Below are 19691 nucleotides of genomic sequence, written 5' to 3' on the forward strand. Positions count from 1 at the left end.
TCTGTGTATTCAAAAAATGTGTACCAAACCATGTTTACTGTATCAGAGATGCACTGACAGCACTGACATTGAATAAGTCTCACAACAAGCCAGACATTATATGATGTCAGGTGACTGACTGACATAGTAGGCATCATCCTGTTTGCCATATTGTGTACCAGGTCTAGCAGGTCTGAGACTTTTCACTTTCCCTCAGCAGAAATTTACACATAACTCATCTGAATTAAAACTGCTGCAGAATGGAAGTGGTATGTTTCTGGACATGGGTTCCTATTATTCAAAATATTATACACTCACTGCCATCGAAAAGTCCTAGAAGTTTGTAAAGCAGTTTTCAAACACCCTGTAATGATGATTTGTTAATAAGATTAACATTTCTTAAACCCCATATATTTATAATTTTGTTATACGGGGTGGCACATGAAAAACCAGGCCCGAGTACTATACTGCCCATTGTCGCCCACCAGTTGTCATCTACTTTATCAAAGCTGTTGCTTCCATTAGCTTATTTGTTATTTCTTTATTATCTAATTATTACATATATATCTGTTTGTTGTTGTATCTGCTTATGACAATAATTCATGTGTAATTGACTAGTAGTCTCTACTTGCAGCTGGTTTTTTGTGTGCCACACTGTAGAATACGAATAATGACATCTAGCTGAAGTGTGTGACAGTAGTATAGGAGAAATCAATGTTGAGAAGTCATTGACTGGTCATAGGAAGAGTGAGAAATAATAGGGTTAGATTAGCAGTTGAAATGGAAGAAACAAAACAGATACAGAAATGGATGAGGAAAGTGTGAGTGGTTTGAAAGAAAACAGCCGGGATATGCTGAGAGGGAACCTATGCCAGTGATAACAGCTTTAATCTCCTTTCAAATGCAGAGTGGTTTTGGGTAAGACACAGATTACAGAGTAGTTTGTTCCACATTCATATGGCTGAAACAGAGGATGATGTGGAGAAATATTTAGTGTTACACAAAGATACGACTGGACATAACCCATTCTGGTTGTGCAGTTATGAAATAATGATAGGTGGTTAATATGTGAGCAGTTATATTGAAGGTGCTAGTGCTAAGACCCCCCCATGAACCATGGACCTTGCCGTTGGTGGGGAGGCTTGTGTGTCCCAGCGATACAGATAGCTGTACCATAGGTGCAACCACAACGGAGGGGTATCTGTTGAGAGGCCAGACAAATGTGTGGTTCCTGAAGAGGGGCAGCAGCCTTTTCAGTAGTTGAAGGGGCAACATTCTGGATGACTGACTGATCTGGCCTTGTAACACTAACCAAAACGGCCTTGCCGTGCTGGTACTGCAAACGGCTGAAAGCAAGGAGAAACTACAGCCATAATTTTACCCGAGGGCATGCAGCTTTACTGTATGGTTAAATGATAATGGCATCCTCTTGGGTAAAATATTCCGGAGGTAAAATAGTCCCCCATTCGGATCTCCGGGCAGGGACTACTCAGGAGGACATCGTTATCAGGAGAAAGAATACTGGCATTCTATGGATCGGAGCGTGAATGTCAGATCCCTTAATCGGGCAGGTAGGTTAGAAAATTTAAAAAGGGAAATGGATAGGTTAAAGTTAGATATAGTGGGAATTAGTGAAGTTCGGTGGCAGGAGGAACAAGACATGTGGTCAGGTGAATACAGGGTTTTAAATACAAAATCAAATAGGGGTAATGCAGGAGTAGGTTTAATAATGAATAAAAAAGTAGGAGTACGGGTAAGCTACTACAAACAGCATAGTGAATGCATTATTGTGGCCAAGATAGACACGAAGCCCACCCCTACCACAGTAGTACAAGTTTTTATGCCAACTAGCTCTGCAGATGACTAAGAAATTGATGAAATGTATGATAAGATAAAAGACATTATTCAGGTAGTGAAGGGAGACGAAAATTTAATAGTCATGGGTGACTGGAATTATAAAAGGAAAAGGGAGAGAAGGAAACATAGTAGGTCAATATGGATTGGGGCTAAGAAATGAAAGAGGAAGCTGCCTGGTAGAATTTTGTGCAGAGCATAACTTAATCATAGCTAACACTTGGTTTAAGAATCATGAAAGAAGGTTGTATACATGGAAGAACCCTGGAGATACTAGAAGGTATCAGATAGATTATATAATGGTAAGACAGAGATTTAGGAACCAGGTTTTAAATTGTAAGACATTTCCAGGGGCAGATGTGTACGCTGACCACAATCTATTGGTTATGAACTGTAGATTAAAACTGAAGAAACTGCAAAAAGGTGGGAATTTAAGGAGATAGGACATGGATAAACTGACAGAACCAGAAGTTGTAGAGAGTTTGAGGGAGAGCATTAGGAGGCGATTGACAAAAATGGGGGAATGAAATACAGTAGAAGAAGAATGTGAGGCTTTGAGAGATGAAATAGTGATGGCAGTAGAGGATCAAGTAGGTAAAAAGTAAAAGGGTTAATAGAAATCCTTGGGTAACAGAAGAGATATTGAATTTAGTTGATGAAAGGAGAAAATATAAAAATGCAGTAAATGAAGCAGGCAGAACGGAATACAAATGTCTCAAAAATGAGATCGACAGGAAGTGCAAAATGGCTAAGCAAGGATGGCTAGAGGACAAATGTAAGCATGTAGAGGCGTATCTCACTAGGGGTCAAATAGATACTGCCTACAGGAAAATTAAAGAGACTTTTGGAGAAAAGAGAACCACTTGTATGAATATCAAGAGCTCAGATGGAAACCCATTTCTAAGCAAAGAAGGCGATGTACTTGAGGACAATATTTTGGAAATGGAAGAGGATGTAGATGAAGATGAAATGGGAGATATGATACAGCGGGAAGCACTGAAAGACCTGATCGAAACAAGGCCCCAGGAGTAGACAACATTCCATTAGAATTACTGATAGCCTTGGGAGAGCCAGTCCTGACAAAACTCTACAATCTGGTGAGCAAGATGTATGAGGCAGGTGAAATACCCTCAGACTTCAAGAAGAATATAATAATTCCAATACCAAAGAAAGCAGGTGTTGACAGATGTGAAAATTACCGAACTATCAGTTTAATAAGTCACAGGTGCAAAATACTAACACGAATTCTTTACAGACGAATGGAAAAACTGGTAGAAGCTGACCTCGGGGAAGGTCAGTTTGGATTCCGTAGAAATGTTGGAACATGTGAGGCAATACTGACCTTACGACTTATCTTAGAAGAAAGATGAAGGAAAGGCAAACCTATGTTTCTAGCATTTGTAGACTTAGAGAAAGCTTTTGACAATGTTTATCTTTAATTGACTGCCGACCCCTCGAAAACTCGCGAAACCAATTTCCAACTGTGGCCCTAGAAGGGGAAGCTTCACCAAAAACACGCAGCAAAGAAGAATGGCATTCTTCGGCACTTAAATCCTTTTTATAATCGTCAAAAATCATGGTGCGAAAGTCGCGGCGCGGCAGCTCCATCCTCCACTGTCTATGGCTCAGCACTGCCTGTGCTTTCTTACCGCACTGTGGGGAGATCACCGCAAGCCAGGGGCTGCGCGCAATCGTCCCAAGGTCAAAAAACATCACTCTTTCGAATGAAAACAACCCGATTGTCCTCTGCCTTATGGTTTACGGGCTGCTAAAAACTTTCAGCATAGCCCTCGTATCATCTCTTGAGATGTTTCCAAACCACATGTGAGATAAGTGAGGTGGTGCACCATTATGCTGAAGCAACTTTTCATGATGGACATTCAGAGGCACAGCTTCCAAGAACAGGTCCAATATGTTTTGTAGCAAGATCAAGTGTGCAGGACCAGTTAGCTTGAGTGGAAAGAGGTATGGCCCAGTCAGCTGACCATTCAGAATACCTGCCTACACGATAATATGAAACTGGTTCTGAAATCCCTGAATGTGCATGGCACGAGGATTTTCGTCTGCCCAGACATGGCTGTTTTGTGAATTCAGAACACACTTCCTAGTGACCTTACATTCATCTGTAACAGAACTTGGTGTGGAAATGGTAATGTGTCAATGTAGTGGTGCAGAAACCTGTTGAGGAAAATCGGTTGGACTCATAGTGCGTACCTATTGTAAGTGGTACAGATGTAATTGTTGCTCACACAGAATGTCCTAGACATACTGTCACTAACACCCATTGCACGCCCAATTATTTGAGTACTCGTTGACACGCTCTCTTCAACACGATGCAGTGCATCTTATTCAAATTCGTGTGTGCAGCATTGCCATGGAGCAACAAATTCTCCTTCAAATTCTGAAGGTTGCAGGGGTAAAATACAGGAGCGAAAGGCTATTTACAATTTGTACAGAAACCAGATGGCAGTTATAAGAGTCAAGGGTCATGAAAGGGAAGACGTGGTTGGAAAGGGAGTGAGACAGGGTTGTAGCCTCTCCCTGATGTTATTCAATCTGTATATTGAGCAAGGAATAAAGGAAACAAAAGAAAAGTTCGGAGTAGGTATTAAAATCCATGGAGAAGAAATAAAAACCTTGAGGTTCGCCGATGACATTGTAATTCTATCAGAGACAGCATAGGACTTGGAAGAGCAGTTGAACGGAAGGGACAGTGTCTTGAAAGGAGGGTATACATCAACAAAAGCAAAACGAGGATAATGGAATGTACTCGAGTTAACTCGTGTGATGCTGAGGGAATTAGATTAGGAAATGAGTCACATAAAGTAGTAAAGGAGTTTTGCTATTTGTGGAGCAACATAACTGATGATGGTTGAAGTAGAGAGGATATAAAATGTAGACTGGCAATGGCAAGGAAAGCGTTTCTGAAGAAGAAAAATTTGTTAACATCGAGTATAGATTTAAATGTCAGGAAGTCGTTTCTGAAAGTATTTGTATGGAGTGTAGCCATGTATGGAAGTGAAACGTGGACGATAAATAGTTTAGACAAGAAGAGAATAGAAGCTTTCAAAATGTGGTACTACAGAAGAATGTTGAAGATTAGATGGGTAGATCACACAACTAATGAGGAGGTATTGAATAGAATTCGGGAGAAGAGGAGCTTGTGGCACAACTTGACTAGAAGGGATCGGTTGGTAGGACATATTCTGAGACATCAAGGGATCACACATTTAGCATTGGAGGGCAGCGTGGAGGGTAAAAATCATAGAGGGAGACCAAGAGATGAATACACTGAGCAAATTCTGAAGGATGTAGGCTGCAGTAGGTACTGGGAGATGAAGCAGCTTGCACAGGATAGAGTAGCATGGAGAGCTGCATCAAACCAGTCTGGACTGAAGACCATAACAAACAGTGCTAAGACTCTGAAGAATTAAACAGAACTTGTGAAATCACATCACATGTCAGTGTCTAATCTCGTCCTGTCTAACTGAGCATAGGGGGACCTGCTGTGTTCAAGCAGTTGAATGTTTCATGCACGTATCTTATCCAAGAATTTATAGTTAGCCTGAGGTTTCTGGTGTTTTCACTATTTGCACTGTGTTTGACTACATCAGAGTAGTTAAGATTTAGCAAAATTAAAGAGTGCACTAATTTTTCATTGATTTGAGGTGGAAACAGCCTTCTAAATTTTTGGATTGCATGTAGGCAGGAGAGATTGCAGCATGCTACAACTGTTTATTCTTACTAATTTAGATGCTCATCATGATTATACCAAGGTGTTATATTGTTTTCTGAAGTGATAATTGGATGCCATTATGAATTGTTGGAGTAACTAACCTACAAAAAGTCCACTGATCAATTATTGGTATGATACAATATGACCTGTGACTTCTTAGGATTTCTCTTAAGACTCAGGTTTTGTGCCCATCATGACACTGAACAAAGACTGTTATTCATACCTGATACAGCGGCAGCAATATTCTTAGTGCTGACACTTAGATACAACTGGATGTCATTACTATGGAAGTGGGAGTTACAAGAATGAAGCACAGATGAAATATAATTGACAATGCTCTTCCCCAAATTTCTTAAAATTTGCATATCAGACACAAGTCAATCAGCAATACAAGCGTCCCCTGCTTGGCACCTATAGTTGTGTCTTAAAATTGTGAATGCATTGGTGTCAGCATTGTTATTTATTTCCTCTTGTCTATGCATTTTGAAATTACCAGCTTGAAGTAACAAAGGATCTAAATTAAGATTTGTTTTAAGCTAAGCAAAACTGCAGCTGAAACTCCCCACATGCTAAGGGATGCATGGAGGTTGGTGAGTGAGCTTTGATTGAAACAAGAGCATCTGAGTGGCTTCAGTGATGTAAATATGACCAGAAGTCTATGAACAACGACAAACACTTAGGTCGAGAGTTGTCATGCGCAACTTCAGAAACAATTGCAAAAGTGCATGAAGTGATCCACAAGGACAGGAGGCTTATACTCCATGATGGAACTGTTGGAATTTTATGCGGGATGTTACAACACATTGTAGCTGAGGAATTGGATATGAGGTGAATTGCAATGATGTGTGTTTTTTGTCATTTGAACACCAACTGTATAGTACTGTTTTGTTAGTAAGTTTCTGTACATTATGTGCCTTTGTTGGTGTATAACTCAACTCGTATAACATCCCTACATCCCTGAAGGTTCTCCTGCGATAGGATTTTTGAAAAATTATGAATCTACAGATGAAGCCATTATTAGACATGTCATGTGATGGTATGATAAAGCTATCTCATTATGCATAGAAAAAAGTGTCAAGTGGGACTGTTCTATTATATAGAATTTCAGTTTTATACTCAATTGTATGTATAAACAATAATTTCATATGTAAGTAAAAGCTATAAAGAATATGAAAAAGCAGACATTATGTCAGTGATCGAATCAGTGATTTAAAGCAGCTGATATAAGAACTATTTTATTTAGTCATTGAATATAACATAACATTATTTTTTCCAATTACTGATTTCAACTACCCATTATAATCTTGTGACCTGAGAGAGTTTACGTTACATTCTAACTTGCCACATGAAGTTCCTGAGCGAACTTCATCATCATTTTATGATGTTCCACAGTACCAAATCTCTTGTCCTTATTTCTCCTGCAGTGTCCATCAGCTATTCCTGTTTAGGAGCTCATCAGTACATAGTGTCTACTGGCCACAGAAAGTTGTGCCAGATAAGGCCACTTGTGGTGCTGCCGATCCACTGTCTCTGAGGCAACAGAATTTCTTTTTGGTGTCTACTCTTCCAGGGAAGTTGGTTCCACTGCTCTTCCAAGAACTCTTCTTGCCTTATGATGTGAGCCGCAATTAGTCTGACTCCTTTGTCAAGGCATGTCTGGCTTGGACAACCTTCTGCTAGCTACGCTACTTGCTGCAATAGCCATTGACTTCAATGGATCATGCAAATCTTCCCATTTACCATTGAAAGCACCATGGATAAGGTGGTGCTCTGTGGTAAAATGTGACTGCTTACAGTGCTGGAAGGAATCTCACAGCTAGACTACATACTGAATGCAAAAATCAGAGACTATTTCATTGTGCGTAGAATTCTGTAAATGATTCACAAGTACCAGTCATTAACCAGAAGTTAGGTTTTAAACTGTTTCTTTCCAAATATTTTCTTAAAATTATAGGTTCAGTGCTTGTAGGAAAAAAATGGCAGCTTACTTGGAAAAAATTACATTTGACCTTTTTTTTCCTACATAAAATACTGTCAACATGAAGTATCTTACTGATATTTTACATATTTTCTTCATCAGTATTACATCCTGGTCAGCAGAACTGATTAACGTGTGAACATTATCTTGGCTTCAAACATTTTTCAGTGAAACAATTAATTTAATACAAAATGTTCTTAAGAAATAAAAAAGTACATCAGCTAAGCAACATCCTGAAGTTCATCTTCTTGTCATCTTTGGCAGGTGAAATAGTGACCAGTTTACAACTCGTAGTGGGTGAACTTCAGTCAACAGTAGCACTAGCTCACTCCACGTGAAAAAAAGACAATAAAGCCCAGTCAATCTTTACAAAAAATATTTTTAAATTGTAGTGCATTACAAAAGAATATGTATTAGATTCGTAATGAGGCACTGAATTACATAATGTGACAAAATTTGACATCACCTTTGAGTGAGTGAGCAATAGGGGTATGGATGTCAGTTTCAACAATTTTGTGACACTACAGTTTGACTACAAGGAGGTCCTGTTACAGGTGGTATGTGTTATAGTTGCACTGAGCTGTAAATCAGGTCTCTCAACCACTTGTGCAGAGTTGTAAAATTAACCATGGAATCCAAAAGATGGTCAAATTAAACAGTTTTTACCTAATGGTATAAAAAGACGTGAAACATGCATAAAGTGCTTGCACCTGGACATTAGCATCCATAGTCTTTATTTTAATTAGGTTAGATTAGTAAGGAAAATTATCAAAAAAGGTCTTGAACTGTACTAAAAAGTACCTTTCTGGTGTAACCTTAGAGAGAGCAACTGTGTATAAGAAGTGCTGTGTCTTTGTAATTTATCTGGTAAACCAGGAAAATGTGTTGCACAACTGTAGCATCTCTAGCAGAGAGATACATAGGGCACTTCAGCAATAGTTTTTTTGAGCACTTCGTGTTTATCGTCCCACTTAAAATGGACATAACTCCTTACCCATTCAATTTTTTTCCCTCTCAAAAATAATGGAAAACTGAGATCTCTGAAGAGTAATTTAATTTGATCAGTGCCCAGATATTAAGAAAACACTCGTATCTTAAGAATCAAAAGATTTTCTGTATAGTGTCTCATAGCACTTAGGCTTGTACACCGAATGTTTTGCTTGAAAAATGAGAGAATAATAGTATTATCAATTCGCATGAGAATTAACAGGAAGATAATGCTAATTTAAAATAATATGCACGTGGGAAAAAATATACCGTGGCTCATGAGATGTACATAGTAACAATCTGCATAAATTTTGGGGTGAAGAAAAACAAATTCGTTCAGTTTGGACAAAGATTGAAGGAACTGATTTGAAAGGTAATTTCACTCTACTATGTTTTCGCATATCTTCAGACTGCTCAGATTGTGTGTTTTTCCAAACGTTGGTGATGTCCTAGTGATATTGAAAAACTGAGTGCATATGTCAACAAAACACAATGATTATGAATAATTACTTCTTATTACATCAGGAAAATCAGTTTAAATTCATTGAGCAGGGTAGACATATACATAGTTGGAGAACAGGAGACGGACTAAATAAAATTATATAATTTTCAGAATCCTATTGTTAACGCTAATAAAATGCTATTAACGAGTTTGTGTGTGTGTGTGTGTGTGTGTGTGTGTGTGTGTGTGTGTGGAAGATTAATAACCATATGTCCGAGTAGGTTAGGGAAAGCATGAGGTGCAAAAAAAAGAAAATAATTTCTTGGCATTTGCCGGAGTGAAAGTTTTAGCATTAATGAAGCCATTAAATTATAGTAGTGGAAAATCCAAAGTGAAATAACAATAACAAAATCAATATGAATTACAACAAAATGCTACACACCACATAGAGGTGGTTTTAAGTAGTGACAGGTACATCTCAAAGTAGACACTTAGATAATACCTTTGAGACATAGTCCTTTTCTTTATATGAGGGAGGACTATATCTGAAAGCTGGTATTGAACAGTCTAGTGCCTGTCCCACTCAGCACCTCCTCTGTAGTGAGTAACTTTGTGTTGTAATTGAAATAATTACACTGGTTAGAGGAGGACATCCAATGAATGTATTGAATATATGTGATGAAAGGTAACCTTGGAAAGGATTCATTGTAATAAAGAATTGACTTTACTTATTTTTAGGGCAAAACAAGAACATATGGAACCAAATGTAATTATTGAGTATGAGGTCCATGTTATTAGCTGTCTTGACAACTCTTATTGACACCTAAAACTAGAGCACAGCTATGAATAATAAATGTGTATGACTTCTTCATTTGTGCTGCTTGAGTGTTGCCACTGATGAATTGTGAATTTTTTATATGTACTGTTACAAAGACTTAATTGTGCTGTGAAATTGATCATTAACAACATGAGCTTTCATATTTTAATTCATTTTCTAGGTCACTGTTATTACAGAACCAAGTAAATTTTATGAAACACTCTTAGAGAGGAGCAAAGCAGCCAAGAGGAGAATCACACTTGCATCTTTATACCTGGGCACAGGGACTCTGGAGAAAGAGCTGGTATGTGGAAAACTAAATAATTTAATCAAAATGGTGATTTTGATTGATCTATAACAACTGATTATTAACTCTCCCCATCTCCCCCCTCCCTCTGTCTGTTTGAAATACCACAAAAGAGCAACAATGCAGTTTCTGCCTATTGCTGTGAATAATAGCTTACTGTAAATGCAGGTTTATGGAAAGCATTCTGATCTGATCTGTGTCCAGAAAATATTTGTGTAGCATCAAAATATTCAGTTATTTTCTAATTGACAATTTTGTGTTGTCTACCAATGGAACCCTTTCTTAAACAAACTTATGATACATTACAGGTATCTGCAATTGCCAAGAATCTGGAGACTTCTTCAGGCAACTTAAAAGTGAAAGTATTGTTGGATTTTAGCCGAGGATCGAGGGGAAATTTCAATTCACGCCATATGCTCTTACCATTATTGGAGAAGCATAAGAAGTATTGTCAGGTAATTTGTTGGTTAACGAAGTTGACAAATGTCTCTTAATTTAAACAGTTCAGAAAACTTGGATAATATCTATACAGGTATGGGCAGAATTGTGTATGGTACCTTAGTGACTCACTCTTCAGAGTGAAGCCATCAGCAACTGGAGGCAGTTCGGAATGCTCCATTTTATTTTCATTAATTGTGATGGTTCTAATATTTTTTTCTGATAATGCCTGTTTTATATTTTCTTGGGAAACAGTACTAAAGAATTATTATTCATGTCCTATTTTATTTGAGCTGGAACCTACTTTACATTAATATTTAACAATTGAAAATGCAGGATGGAATGTAACAATATTTTTTACATTAATATCTGTGTAGTGTTTACTTTCTTATTTTTGTCTGCTGACCAGTTCACTTACTTGTTTTGCCATCCAGCTCATCATAAGAGAAGTTTGCAGATATTCATTAGTTCTTTGTTAACTGCAGTTGAAATGTGTGTAATTGTAAAATGAGCATAATTTGTGAAAAATGTGACGTTGCCGTAGCTTAGTCAGTATGGAAAGAATGCAAGAATTGTGTGGCAGAAATTACGTGGCTTGGCTAGTGGGAAGGCTAATAAAGACTTAATGCTGGTCTCCCATGGACCTGCAGATTATGAAGTTGAAATAGGGTACAGATAAGGAATAAATGTTTGTACCCTCCAGAAAGAGTTGAAAATTGTGTTTTTAATTATATTGGACACAAGATAAGGGGGTGATGAAAACTGACAGGTAACAAGTAAAAATTGAAAGGAGAAAAATACTGAAAGCATAATTGAAATTCTAGTTAAAGTCAGTTTGATTTGTTACATGAGACAGAAAATGACAAACATTAAATATCTCTGCAGCAAAGCAGGATGTGACGGACTAATAGGAAAAAGATTAAGAGTGGCGAGCACAAACTAGTATAAATTACTGTTGTAGTAACTCTTACTTCTTTAGTCTGGACTACTTTAGTAAATTACTTCTCTAGTAATATACTCTTTCGGTAACTGTTGGAGAGCTCAATTTCTATTTACTTCTTTAGTTGTAACTATATTGATTGTCGGCAGACATTATTGCATCAGTAAAGGACTGAACTTTGCCCCAGCTCCACGTAAGTTACCTGTGGTTGAGATTATTAGTGGAGTGGAACAAGCAGTTCATCATCTTCCTCAAGAAGCAGCGGATGACGTAAGGCTTGCTACTAGTGGGATTTTAGCCACATCCAAGCCGCCTAAGTCAAACATCAGCAGAGAGGAGAGACAAGGACTGATATTGTTGCAGAAGGATGAAGATCTAGTTGTTCTACCTGCTGACAAGGGGAACGCCATGGTAATCCTCAATGTTACAGATTACCACAATAAAGTTGGATTGTTACTGGAGGATAGCACATATCGGATTCTCAGATGGGAACCCACATCGGCGCTCAGCAGCAAGACAAGGGATCTACTAAAAAACTCTGGCCTCTCCGAAGAACTGGTGAAGAACTTATGGCCGAGAGCACTTAGGCCACCAAGATTGTACGGTTTGCCAAAGGTTCATTAGGAGAACGTCCCATTGAGACTGATTGTTAGTGCTATTGGCTCTCCTACGTACAGGCTTGCAAAACACTTAACTAAATTGTTGGCGCCTATAGTTGGTCACTGCCCACATCATATTAAGAATTCAAAAATGTTTGTTGATATCATAAAACAGATGAAGATAGGCCCAAATGATATCATTGTCAGCCTCGACGTGGTTCCCTGTTCACAAAAGTACCTGTGGATGACACATTACAACTGTTGGCTGCTCATTTTTCCTCAGAAATTTTGAAGTTGTTCCGGCATACCTTGACAACCACTTACTTTTTATACAGTGGAAATTATTATGAAATGACGGATGGAACAGCCATTGGTTCGCCACTATCACCAGCAATAGTGAATTTTTTCATGGAGGATTTTGAAGAACAAGCTTTGATCAGTGCTCACCTCCGTCCATCATGCTTCTGCAGATACGTCGATGACACATTTTTAATCTGGCCACATGGCAGTTCGTTGAACATTTGAATGGTGTACTCCCAAACATAAAACTTACAATGGAGGTAGAGAAGGAAGGGAAGTTACCTTTTTTAGATGTGTTGGTGGAGCGAAAACCAGATGGGCGACTGGGCCATTCTGTGTATAGGAAGCCAACGCATACAGACTTATATCTGCATAGCCACAGCTTCCATCATCCGTTTCAGAAGAGAGCTGTGCTGAATACTTTAGTACACAGAGCCAGGACTATTTCCGACAAGGACCACCTCGGTCCTGAGATTAACCATTTGACGACTGTTTTCAAGAGGAATGGTCATTCTGCCGCTGAAATTAAATCAGTAATGTCCAAGAAAGTAAGACACGATGCCGTCCATAAACAAGAAGAGGATCAACACATAGGGCAACTTCCATTTTGCGATGCTACAACAAGCAAGATAGGCAGAGTCCTAAAGAGGCAAGGAATAAAACCAGTTTTCTGACCACCTAGGAAAATTAAGGAAATGTTGAGACCAGTCAAAGATAGTCTCAGCTTAAGGGTGCCGGGAATTCATAGTATTCCTTGCGAATGCGACAAGAATTACATGGGCCAGTCTGTAAGAACTGTGGCCAACCGTTGCATCGAGCACCAGTGCCACCTGAAATTCAGGTGTTTGGAAAAATCAGCGGTGGCTGACCATAGCCTGCTTAACAAGCATAAGATTTTATTTGAAGAAACGAGAGTAATAGCCCATGCATCGAATTACTGGAACTCTGTGATCCGGGAAGCAGTCGAAATTAGACTCAGCGATAATACCTTTAACAGAGACAATGGCTATGCACTTAGCAACACCTGGAGGAGTGCACTGGATAAAGAAAAATCGCAGAGGAAAACTTCCTGCACTTTACCTCCTGATTCAAGGGATGGCGCTGCAAGCAACGCGTGATAGAAACTACATCTATGGAAGTAGAGGGCACCACTTCATTACGCGCCATATCGCTGTTGCTATGATTTATTCCAGCCAATCAGAAGCCGTCCTTTGCATATAAAAGTGGGAGCCTTGCTAGTTTACGACAGGCAGTTTTAGCCCTGATGATGACCATGGAGGTAGTGGTCGAAAGCTTAAAGTTTTATCCTGAATTGACGCGGCATGTACACTGAGAGAGTTTTATTCATTATTGCATCACCTTATGCGTAATTTATGTTCATTGCTATAATTTTAGAAACTAAAAAGGATTATGAAATTGAATTATTGAAATTGGAAAATCTAAATGCTATTGTACTAATTACTGATAAGATCTGTGTATTATGAAAAAGAAATGTGCTATTAACGGATGAATCTATTGTTAACCCCACCATCTACAGCTACCAATGTCCATTGTTGGTTGGTGACACATGTTAATTCAAGTGCTGGTGTGAGATACGAGCTGGCAGCAACATGGAGGTAGCCAAGAAACATTCAAAAAACCTGCCAGAAAATGAAAAAGAGCATTTTGCTGAAATAATGAAAAAGTACATAAATACATCTGAAAAGCATGATGTCAACATGCTAAAAAAGGAAAAAGGATGCTTGGGGAAAAAATACACGTTGAATACAACACAGAAGCTCTTACATAAAGAGCACAAGAGCAGCTTAAAGTAATTTGGAAGGACATGAAAGTGAAATATAATTGAGAAAAATTTCAAAATGGCGGTGGATTAGGTGACACAAAGATAAATGATGTAAGCCAAATAGTTGTGATATGATCCCACAAATTTTCGGGGGGATATCTGAAGTTAATGACAATGACACATCAGAAAATAATGTATTACTTTCAAACAACTTCAATGATGATAACTGCTCTGAAGGTAGAAATGAAACTGCTGAAGGTGGAACTTTATCGGCCTGCATTCTCTGGTGGGAGTGTATCGGAAGATGCGCTCAGCAAAAGAGGAAGAGACCATGCAGTTGTAGTGAAGAACTGAGAGTTGTTGAAAAAAGCAGATGAGCTTCACTCCTTAAAAATGTGTTTAATATGAGAGGAATACAATGCAAAAATGTGATTAATAGAAAGACAAAGAGAAATCATGGAAGAAGATCATAACCTTAAAATGGAAATTATGAATAAGTTCAAGACGTAATTGAGCAAACTTCAGGTTCCATATCTTCAGCCAATGTGCTCGAGAAATTCAGGTTTTTGTGAATGAATAAGAAAATATTCATATGTATATTTCCATAATATTTTTTCAAATGGTTAATGTGTTCTTGTTTCTTGTGTGGCATAATACATGGTGACACAGGATAATGGGAATGTTTGAAATTAATAGTGGCGGCCATGGGCAGGGGGCAGCACTGCAGGTTCATGACAGTTAGCGAGCAAACAGTCCACCATTTCAGTAATCGTGGATCAGTGGAACACACAACAGTGTGCGTTAGCCATAAAAATGTTTTATAAAAGTAATGATAGTTTGGTAGCAGTGCAGAGAGAGTTTTGACATTTTTATAATTTAGGTTCGTCATGATGCCGTTCCATTGAAACGCATGATAAAATGTTGGATTAATAACTTTGAAGAGACTGGATCTGCCCTCAAGAAGAAACCAACAGGACGACCAAGAAGTGTGTGTTCTCCAGTGAACATTGATGTTGTATGCGAGTCTGTCTTACGCAGCCCACGGCGTTCAATTCATAAGCAACCAGCAGTGGTTGGAATGTCCCGGGAGAGTGTTCACAGAATTCTTCATCTTGATTTAAAATTTCATCCGTACAAACAACAGATGGTGCAACAATTGAAGGACAACGATTACTGGTCACGATTAGGATTCTGTCAACAAATTATGACAAAAATGAACAGTGGTGATGAATCTCTAAACAAATTATGGATGTCAGATGAGGCACATTTTCATCTCACAGGTTATGTGAATAAACAGAACTACCGTTACTGGGCAGACATGAATCCTAATGACTTTCATGAGCACCCTTTACATGCTAATTAAGTGACAGTATGGTGTGGTGTTTCATCACATGGGATTATCGGACTGTGTTTTTCCGCAAATGAACAGGAAACACAATAACTGTCAATGCTGATTGTTATGCGGAGATGTTACGAACTTTTGTTACACCTGTATTGAACAACTTTCCAAACGTTCAAGAAGCCTGGTTTCAACAGGATGGAGCGACATCACACATTGCAAGGCAATCAATGGCATATGTGCGAGAATGGATTTTCCATTGCCCAATAGTGCATATTATGCCGGTTTACATTACCACTGTTGGTGAATGACACTTTGTCGCTAAATAGAACGCGTGCAAAAAATCTGTCATCGTCCCGTAATTTCTCTTGTGCCCAGTGGCAGAACTGTACACGACGTTCAAAGTCGTCGCCATGCAATTCCCGGTGCATAGAAATATGGTACGGGTGCAATCGATGTTGATGTAGCATTCTCAACACCGATGTTTTTGAGATTCCGGATTCTCACGCAGTTTGTCTGCTATAGATGTGCAGATTAGCCGTGACAGCAGTTATACCACCTACTTGGGCATCATCATTTGTTCCAGGTCATGGTTGACATTTCACATGTGGCTGAACACTTCTTGTTTCCTTAAATAACGTAACTATGCGGCGAATGGTCCAGACACTTGGATGATGTTTTCCAGGATACTGAGCAGCATACATAGCACACGCCCATTGGGCATTTTGATCACTATAGCCACACATCAACACGACATCGACCTTTTCCGCAATTGGTAAACAGTCCATTTTAACACGGGTAATGTATCACGAAGCAAATACCATACGCACTGGCGGATTTTTACATGATACCACGTACTTATATGTTTGTGACTATTACAGTGCCATCTATCACAAAGCAAAAAAAGTGGTCCAACTAAAACATTCATATTTCTTTATGTACTACACGAATATGTAATAAAAATGGGGGTTCCTAGTTAAAGAACGACAGTTGATATCCGTTTGACCTATGGCGGTGCCATCTGGTTTCCCCTTTCAAACTAGATGAGATTTGTTCTTTTTAGTTTTTTTGTTTGATGCTTATTTCGTGAGATATTTGATCCGGTCACTATCAATGGACCACCCTGTATATTCTATACCTGTCTAAACACCATGCGTGCAGAAGGATATATTATAGATTGAAGTGATTACAGGCTAACATTATCTCCATGCAAAGTCAGTATGAGAAAAGGAGTTGCTATATATTTGTCAAAAATATTGAAACAAGTGGTTGTGTGTTGTTCACTTTTATGACTGATATTAGAGCTAAGAAAACATTTGAATGTAACGGGTGGCTATAATTAAACGTTCCCTATTTAACATATTATAACACGGAAAATAATTACTGTACAAGGACCAAACTGGGTGGCGTTAATGTCAAGGACATGGGGGAGAGAAATAATGCAGAATCAGTTCAATTGAAACACTTTTAATGTGATGCTGTGGTACATCATAGGTACCATTACTGCTACAAAAGGGGCTCAGCATGGCTCCCATCAGTGTCCAGAAGAGTTTGAATGTGCAGGATTGCATTCTGCACAGCAGAACGAAGCATGCCCATAGGTATGCTGACTACCTTTATTGATATGCTGTGCATCAGATCAGCACATCTCTGAATGTTCCTGTGGAAATCCTGTCCTTCAGGCAGTCTCACAACCAGAACTCATAGGGAGAGAGATCAAGTGATCATGCCAGTCAAGCATTTGGAAATGATCATCTGATAATGTGATTGTTTCCAGATGTGTTTCAGAGAAGCAGGTTAACTTCAAGAGCGATGTGCGGTGGGGCCCCATCATGCTGGTGAAGCATATCGCAGTAACGCTGACCAGTCACACTGCGCGTCTTTTGTCCTTGAGAGCTAACCTGTTCAAAAAAGAATGGGCCAATGATGAACATAGCCATGAATCCATACCATACGGTGACATGTTCATCATAGAGGAACTTTACGCACAGTGACTCTAGGTGAAGATCCCTACGCTTAGCAATTGTGTGTGTTTACCTGTCAGAGAAAAACAAGCTTTGTCTGTCCATAGGATGGTCCAGAGCCAGCCCTCGTCAACTTCAATCCTTATGAGAAAGTGGAGAGCGAAATTAACACATCATTGTGTGTCCTGTGGTGCAAGCTGCTGTATGTTACGGATCTCGCATGGATACCATTTGAGAATGATTCGAAGCACCTTCTGTACAGTGTTCATGGGATGTTCAACTGTCATGACACAGTATGCACACTGCCTGATGATTGGAAATTGTACATATTGTTGTCTGCCATAGCAACAGCGATTTCGTCAACCACCTATGGTGCTAGCAGTTGTCAGCGTCTTCCTGGAGTGACACTCAGTTCTCCAATTCATTCGAACTACTTCGTCATGCTCCATGCAGCAGGTGGAGAAAAAGAACCCTTTCGTAACCCTTCCAGTCGGTAATATTCAGCTGCAGCGATACTGTTGTTTTGATAATAGAGCTTCACTAATAATGCCCTGAGTCTTTTGTCCAAGTTCGTGTTGACATGTCAACAAGAGCACTGCGACTGGTCACGTGTGCGAGACTATGAATCACGATGACTGATCACGGCACTTGGTGGCCATAGTTGAAACTGGATGGTGTCACTGTGGCGCATGGAACTCCTGCACCCCATACTCTGGACATTAACGCTACCAAGTTTGGTGCTCATACAGTTATTAGCTCCCAGTATATGACACACTGACAAACCTGCTTCTGGACATATTTCTGTAATGCTGTACTTTCCCTTTGGAAAAAAAGGGCTACTTCTCATTTAGCAAGATTAATTCCACAATAATTCTCAACTTACTCTGAAGAAAGTATTTGGTTAATAAATCAGATTTTTTAAAAAACTTATGCTAGTGTTATACCTTAGCTTCATAATGAACTACATAAATTTTGATAATTTGTCGTAGTCATTGCGAAATTATGCTACTTGTGGACAGTGTGCACTTGATTTGGAAATGTATTTAAAAAAGTGTGATAGAACATAGCTTACCATTAACAATATTTTAGACCATGCATTGCTGTGAGTGAAATATAGTTGATAAGGTAAGAGTTTCTGAATTGAGTGTGATACTGATATCTTTCTTCTTTCTGAAGTAAGTTTGAGTTATTGAATGGTGTTTGTACTGTGATCGCAACTGTATGATATTCCATGCATCTTCAAGGCTAGCTTCGAACACTGCAGGATAGTGTTAAACTTTAAGCATTGATGAATAGAGAACTCCAAGTACTGGGTGGTTAGAATTAAAGTGCAGCTGCTCATGAAGGTCAAGTGTGGGCTGTAATTATTGCATGGCAGTGAAACTTAGTAGATATGCTGATATGTTAATGTGGGACTGATTTATGCCGGAAAAAAAATTGTTCTAATTGTGACCGTCAAATTCAAATCTGGCATAGTACACTGTTTGTGTGATGGTATGGCAGCTACACTCTCATTTGCCAAGCAACAATATCAGTGAACAAAATAGGTATTGAGAAGAGATACCATGCACTGTTAGTGAAACTGTTTAATGTGAACAGTAGCAGTTATAGCACTGCATTGAGAGAGTATCAGTGAAACTGTTTTATGTGAGCAGCAGCAATTACAGTGTTGCATTGATAGAGTATCATAGACTGGAAGGTGTGAGGAGAGGCCCATTGCCATTAAATGGTGTAAAGATGATGATAATCAAATTCGAAACCTCGGGTGAGCTTGGTATGGCACCTGGAAGAGATAGGCGTCTTATCCTGGTGATGAGGTTGCTGTTGAATTAAGTGACCATGCAGAACATGCCATGCGTAGTGCTAGTGCTCGTGCAGTGTCACGTGAATTGTTCCTACCAAGGCCAACTGTATGGAAAGTTTTGTGGTCTATATTACACTGGTACCCATACAATATCCAGATGATGCAGCAACTGAAACCTCATGACTACAGTAATGTTGTAAATTTGCTCTTTAGTTTCTGGCACTAATCGAAGTTGATGAACTGTGACTGGTTAATATTTTGTGTAGTCCCAAGGCACATTTTACACTAAAGCATACAGTGAATGCACAGAACAGCCAGATTTGGGGTACTGGTGCATGAAGAATCATTGCACTCTCCATGTGTGACTGTGTGGTGTGGATTCACAAGCGCCTTTATTCTAAGTCCATTGTTCTTTGAAGAGAAT

The 19691-nt window shown here is 39.0% G+C and overlaps 1 protein-coding gene across 5 annotated transcripts in view; it reads left to right on the top strand.

Annotated features, from left to right (window-relative positions):
• LOC124776434 (CDP-diacylglycerol--glycerol-3-phosphate 3-phosphatidyltransferase, mitochondrial) overlaps positions 1-19691 on the top strand; it is a 102995-nt gene that overhangs the window by 17721 nt on the left and 65583 nt on the right. For all 5 annotated transcript variants that reach the window (XM_047251430.1, XM_047251431.1, XM_047251428.1 and 2 more), the window contains 2 exons: positions 9975-10097; positions 10409-10555. In XM_047251430.1, the coding sequence (XP_047107386.1) occupies positions 9975-10097; positions 10409-10555 (270 nt within the window). The remainder of the gene's footprint in view (positions 1-9974; positions 10098-10408; positions 10556-19691) is intronic.

This window comes from Schistocerca piceifrons, chromosome 2, assembly GCF_021461385.2.
Source record: "Schistocerca piceifrons isolate TAMUIC-IGC-003096 chromosome 2, iqSchPice1.1, whole genome shotgun sequence".
NCBI lineage: Eukaryota > Metazoa > Arthropoda > Insecta > Orthoptera > Acrididae > Schistocerca > Schistocerca piceifrons.